Source organism: Anopheles coluzzii, chromosome 3 (assembly GCF_943734685.1).
Source record: "Anopheles coluzzii chromosome 3, AcolN3, whole genome shotgun sequence".
Taxonomy (NCBI): Eukaryota; Metazoa; Arthropoda; class Insecta; order Diptera; family Culicidae; genus Anopheles; species Anopheles coluzzii.
Window position 1 is genome coordinate 71,941,516 of NC_064671.1, and position 6,890 is coordinate 71,948,405.

Genomic DNA, 6,890 nt, shown 5'->3' on the forward strand with positions numbered 1-6,890 from the left:
TTAAACGATCGTAATCGGCCATCAAACGCACTTGTAGGCGAGCGCTGCTGTGTAGATTGAATCATCACCATCGGTATAAAACCGGTCCGCCCGTGGTGTGGCCGCGTTCAGTCTCTGTTTGGCGGTGCTTTCGAGCAGATTTCGGGCGGCTTTTGCGACTTTCCCTAGCGAGCGAATCATCACATCTAGTATCAAACGGAGGCGTTAGCGCACGGAGATCCTTTTTGCCAGCGTGTGTACACGGACAGCAGGTTCGGGCGGTGTGCTTCCTTGGTTGGACGGTGCAGGTGCAGTTTAGGGTAAGCATCCTAGCCCGCGCGGCGCATCCTTTTCGTTCACAGGCGCATGCAGCCGGAGTGTTGTTCGTGTTGTTCGTGTTGGGAAAAGGTGCTGGAAGGTGCTTGGATGGACGTCAAAAAGGGGGAGATAAAGTGAGGTAAATAAAAAGGTGTTTTAGTAGAGGAAAGGAAGCAAAGCCCTGTTTTCAATGTTACTCAACGTCCAAGATGAAAGAAAGTAAACTTGAAGTACGCGATTAAATCAACCCCGTTAAACCATTACAACTTCTCTTAATTCCAAATACTGTTGTGGAGTTCCTGTGTCTTATTGTTTAAAATAGCCAAATCCAGACACCTTTAAACCCCTTTAAACTCCTCCGTAAAGTTACACGTACAAGTAAAAGCACTCTAAAGACATCCACAGCACAAGCTCCTCACGTCTCGGCTTGTAATTCAATTGAACATATTTGCATAAAATCGTGATAATACTCACACAATTGTTGGGGTTTTATTAAAATGCCAACGTTATCGTAAAATACCCTTTCCTCCGCTCCTTGTCTTTATCCATTCCTTTCATAAGCTTTTGTTAAGGAACAATACCATGGCATACTGTTCATTACAATCACACCGAGAAACGCCCCATCGCCCAATGACCAGCCAGCGACGGGCGCAGCCTGCCACGATGAGAGCCGGTCGGTTGGTTGGGCTTGCGTCTCCATTTTATTTTCCACCACGCGCAACAACGAATGCGCTCTATGTGTATATAAACATGGAAGGTTTTTGCAAATAATAACAATAAATGTGCATAATATTATACATAGAGCCATTCCGAGCCAGAAGAAGGTGGCGCTTCCAGCAGTAGTAAAGTATGTGTGACTAATCCCACCCAAGATAGGAGGAGTTGCATTTCGCGCTTGGTCAGTGCCGGCGTGCGACGTGGCAATGCATCGGATGTGCACGTGGCCGTTTGTTTGCGCTTTCGCCGATCCGCGTCACCAGTGGTTGTGTGGAGCGACCCGCCGATGCAACCGGGTGCTTCGGGTGCTTCGGGTATGCACTTACTCACCGGTCCTGGAAAATTACCCCGATCGGATCACATTTCGAACCAGTTCGGAGGCAGCTGGAGTCGCTATTGGCATGCGCCGTTATGATGGGGAAATTGCTGGTGGTCACAGCATTCGCGTGCCGCTCGGGAGCGCGCACGAAGAAGGTGAGGACGAAGTTTGACAGCTTTCCACCGTCGATGGCGATGGCTGATGAGCCGGGTGAGCTGTTGTTGTGGTTCAGTGTGGGTCTCGGTATCGGCCGGTTAGGCTGCTGGGTTAGATTTTGGGTGGTTTTGATGTTCAACCGCAAACATTGTTGGCGGATATTGCGCCAAAAAACACGTACGAAAACAATCAACAGTTTAGTGGCTTTGTGGTTTGTGGAAACCAGGGACTAACATCTAAAGACTTTTGAAACGGTGATTGGTACAGAAAAACGTAGAAAACATGTAATTTTGCTGGTGGTATGAAGTCTACAAAACGGCTTAAAATAATGTTAAGCAACAATCACACTTTTCAGATAAAAGGTAAGTTTTTCAAGCAGTGAGTGGCATACGGGAAAATAAAGTGAAATGTGTAAAAAGGTTTCCTATCAGAAAAATACTTTGTGGATAAAAACTGTTTGAAAAAATAATGGTTGATTTTCACATAACTTATCTGTCATGTTTTAGTTGTGAATAATCACAAAAATTAGGTATAGTGCAGAAAAGAGTGAAAAATATAAAGGTTACGATTAATATTGAAAATACAACTAAACTTAATTATATATTTGCACAACTATTTAATAAAATGAACCCATTAATATAATGAATGAATACAATTTAACCAAAAAAAAAATCTGGGAACCGACCAATAAATCGTGAGAATACACCAACAAACCAAAAAATTATGGGAACCGACCAATAAATCATCCAATAAATCGCCCATATGTCTAGTAGACTAACTTCAAACCATTTTGATAAAAAATATGTTTAATATTATTCAAGTTTAAAATTTAATCTTGATTGTTTGATAAATTGAACGATGTGTGTTAAAATAAGCTTTTCATTAAAAATAATCTAATATTTCCCGAAGTACGTTAGTTCACCCCACGAACCACAAGTGGTTTGCGGACTACAGATTGGAGAGCACTGATATAGATGACATCATCATATGAGTGAATCACAGTTATAGATGGTCCGTTGGTAGTGACTTAGTGTTTCAAGTGTTTTTTTTTTATAATTAAATGCACACAACCTGAACAATACCAACACAAACTGAATCAGAGTTCCAAATGAAAATAAATTTAACACGAAAAGATCTTAAATCACAAAAATGTAAATATAAATCGTCAGTTTCATTTGCTAAAATGTATGTAGAAAATAAATGACAATTAAACATCATTTATATCAGTTGAATACGCGTTACCAACACGAACCAGTCTCACATGCGAACAGTCAGAAACGAATTTGTTTAGTAATTTTGCAGTATTTGCTTGTCTTCGTCATTGATTAAAATACTACAGAGCAGAAGAGATGATTTTGTAAAACTGTGTAGCCATATTATGGGTTATAAACATTGAAGTTAATCCATACCAAAATAAAATACTCAGTTTTTCGCTTAATCAAACAGTTCTAATGAGAATCGAATTTGATCTTGTGCCAGAACACAAGACTTTTCAAACTATCATATCAATCAATCAGAAACTGCTTTTGTGTATTTAAATATTAGCTTTTTTTTTAGTGTATGAATAAAGCTCAAAATTTCACTTAAAAAAAATCATCATTATTCTTGTGCAATCCTTTCCCAATTTCGATGACCACCGCAACGTAGAACATTGACCACAGTTGAGTAAGCACCGCGGTAATATGAATCATCCCTATGAGTAAGTAAGCAAAAAGTGGGCAACCATCGCAGCAAACCGAGATTCGACCCAGCAACCTAGCAACCGCTTAACAGGGTATGATGATGCACACGATGATGCATCCCCCCTCCCCCCATTCCAATTGATTCCGCTTTTCGTCGGCGGACGCGTGAGTATGAGTATGATTGACGTTGGTCGGGGTATGCCAACGTGCAATGGTCAAGATTCAGGTAAATTGTGGTTGATTGAATCACCACCATCCAACCTTTTTTGTGTGTATGTATTGTAAATGGGCGAAGCATTATCTTGCCGCCCACATTGTCTAACCATTGAGCAATTCGTCGTCCGGACATCGTTGGATCATCGCTGCGACCAGCTGCAACGTGCGTGTGTGTGTGTTTTTGTGTGTGAAAAGTGTGATAAAACGAAGCCTCCCCCAAATCGGTCATTTACTTTTTTCTTCAATTGTTGTTCGTCTTTTTCTATTTTTTTTATCTTTTGCTTTTTCGGAAATGTTTCTTTCACCCACTCATCCAATGTTTTTGCATGATTTACACGCGCTTCTTATCTTGCCACACAACGCCAACTCCACCACCACCACCACAGACCGGATACGGCGGCACTGGAAAGTCAGCTAGTATCGGCATTCCGGGCAGCTGCCCTTCCCGACAACGAATCGCTGGACCTGCGCCAACCATCGCCCCTCTCGCCCGGGGCCGATCCGCACTCCCAACATCATCATCAGCAGCAGCAGCAGCCACACCATCATCCGTTGCCACCCCTCCCGGACTACAGCCGCAAGCGGTCCCATCGGCATACGGATTTGCCCAGCTTTTTCCAGCCCGGCGAGCGGACCGAGCTGCTGCCGGGGCCGAAAAAGGCGAAATTCTCGGCCGCCGCAACAGCGGCCGCAGCGGCCGTCGCTGCCAACTACTACGACAATGCATATCTTTCGTTCGAGAAGAGCCTCCGGGGTGCGTTCGGGGCGGGTGTCGATGGGATGGCCGGCGGCGCGGGCTCCCTGCTCGATGGTGGCAGTGGAGCAGGTTCCCCGCTCGATCCGTACGGTGGTGCGGCCGGTGGCCACCACCATCATCTGCTGAGCCCGATTAACTACACGCTCACGGCGGAAGCGATCAACCGGCGCATCCGCAGCACGCTCGGGCTCGGGGACGAGCCGGATCCGATGGAGCGGGCGCTGGCACTGAACAACGGCAGCAAGCAGGGCACGCCGGACGAGTGCTGCCCGGGGATGGCCAGCCCGGACTGGATGATGCGTCGAGCGGCGGGTTCCAATGCCAGCGGACCGGCGCTGGCCGATACGCGTGTCTACGCACACAGCCCACTGCCACCGGGCACTCCGGGGGCGCTGTACGAGGAGCACGGCAAGTTTGCAGCGTTTTCACCGAGCGATGCAACGAACGCGAACGCCACCACGCTGCACGACGATAACAACAATGTGGACAAAAAGACGTTCCAGGAGTAGAGCCAGGAGTGAAGGTAGAATTCAGACATTTCTCTCGATGATGACTTTAAATTGAGCATTTTTATTTGTTTGGAACTGAATACGCGTAATGATAAAAAGGTGCATAGGTGCAGCAAAAAAGACTTTTCAAACAAAACATTAGGATTATACGACATCACGTACATACGTACATCCACTTAACGGATGCAATACAGGGGTGCTAATAGGAATGCTGGCTGCATGGTCGAAGTAAAAACGGCTTGTAATGTATGCGAATTAAATTTGGGCAGTAAGTGGAAAATGTGTAGAATCTGGTTTCAGGGCCATCTCGGCATCTCGGCTTGGTGCACAGTTTCCAATGCTAAATGTTTTTTTTTTTGGTTTTAACACATCAACTGCTGCTACTGATCATTGGCGAGCTTCTAAATGTTGAGCTTTATTTCGAGCGTAATTGGCGAAAATCGTCGGAACTGGTAAGACTATCAAAAAACGTAAACGTATTTGAACATTTGGAAGCTAAGGAAACTGATGCCTATCAAAAACCAATGCATTTGAAGATGGTTAAACCACCTACTGTAATCCTAAAAATGCATGCAAACAACACACAAACACGTACACATTTCGGTATATTCACAATTTATGAAGTAAAGACACATTATACGCGCAACATTATGCGACTGGTGCATTCCAAATCTCCACCAGCCCCCCCCCCCCCCCCATCCCCACGTATCATAGAAAATCAAAATAATGCAAAAAAGGCATACACACACATATACACACAGAGAATGCTGAAAAGAAGAAGAAAAAAAAACCCTTGGTGATTAATCTAGACTGATTAGATAATATACAACAACATCGGTTATAGATATATATATATTCATAGCGATCGGTATATATATAAAGAGTGTGTGCCAGTAGTTGCAAGTAATTGAAATAAGGAAGAGCGAAACCCCAAACTGAGCGAAAAAGCAAGACATTCAAATCAGCAAACCAATTGGCAAACCAAGCCCACCCTTCTCCCTTCTCCCCCAAAAAAATCAAAAACCTTTCCTCCCCTCAGTTCATAGAATTAAACCAATCGGACAAGTTAAGGACGAGCCTAGGAGCTGATGGCGTGACTCTATATGATCGTAGGGAAAGAAGCGATGAATCAATACGCTGTAATGATATGTGTGTGAACAACAACCATTAACAACAACAACCCCCCCATTTAGTGCGACAGAAATACATTGCAAACGGAAACTTACATCTCGAAGGCTAGAAGGTTAAAGAATAGTGCGTGTAAAATTGGCAAAAAAACGTCTAAACGGATGGTTTTTTTTTTGGAAAAAAAAACATTGATAAATCTAAAAATGATGAAATAAAAGCACGTTATAAATATGCTGCTGGTGTTTTTCTTTTGTGCTAGCGCACTTCTTGCAAAGAGTTTGTGTAAGTATGAAGTACAGGGGTTTTCAGGCACTTTTGTTATAGGAAATGCACTTTATGTACTGGCTTTCCCCGAGTTGTGCGAATAATATGTTCCAGGGACATTCGGTCGAATATCACGTTTTTCAGCCAAAATATTAATGATAAAACATTATTTAACATTAAATTTGATAATATATTGTTCATTATTACTTATTTCATACAATTCGTGTAGAAAATTCGGTAAATTCTGTGTATTTTGCGATTTCAAACATTTAGCACGTAACTTTTAGTCGCGTAACTCGGGGAAAGACTGTAATAGGATTTGGGCTCTATTGCACCCTTTTTGGGCAAATCTAATACGAATCAAAAAAAGTATCCCATAGCTATGAAACCCCTGCAAAACGCTGTGTAACAAGTAAATCGTAAATTTGTTGATTACATTTAGTTTTAAGTTTTAATTACTAAATGAAAGAAAGAGCTTACTTATCCGGCGCTACAACCGCTTTGCGGTCTTGGCCTGCCTCAGGAGTGTCCGAAACCGCTCAGAGAAAGAAAGAGCTACTTAAGGAATAATTTAGACAAATTTGGGCCTTTCTTGACAATTGTACAGTCGTACGACCTATTAACATGTCAGCGGTGAGTTAAATGAGTTAAAAGCCTCACTCGTGTATAAGTAAGTTTATCCTACTTTGAATAAAAACAAAGTAATGTAATACAATCCGAACTCACTGGTTGAACTTCAATTCCCTCTCAACTATTGAATATGTGCTATTTAGTTGGCACGTTTTCCCATACAAAAAAAAAATCAGAAATTTTTCTCGGCATGCCATGAGATTTTTGTGAATTTT

The 6,890-nt window shown here is 42.9% G+C and overlaps 1 protein-coding gene across 2 annotated transcripts; it reads left to right on the forward strand.

Moving 5' to 3' along the window:
- Nucleotides 1-710: 710 nt before the first annotated feature.
- LOC120958677 (uncharacterized) lies at nt 711-6,012 on the forward strand. 2 transcript variants are annotated; one of them, XM_049609595.1, is made up of 2 exons: nt 711-1,855; nt 3,137-6,012. In XM_049609595.1, the coding sequence occupies exon 2, from the start codon at nt 4,168-4,170 to the stop codon at nt 4,651-4,653; it is 486 nt and encodes a 161-aa protein (XP_049465552.1). In that variant the 5' UTR covers nt 711-1,855; nt 3,137-4,167; the 3' UTR covers nt 4,654-6,012. The 2 variants fall into 2 exon arrangements, with proteins under 2 accessions (XP_049465552.1, XP_040237571.2); XM_040381637.2 differs by having other exon boundaries at nt 711-1,851.
- The last annotated feature ends 878 nt before the right edge of the window (nt 6,013-6,890 follow it).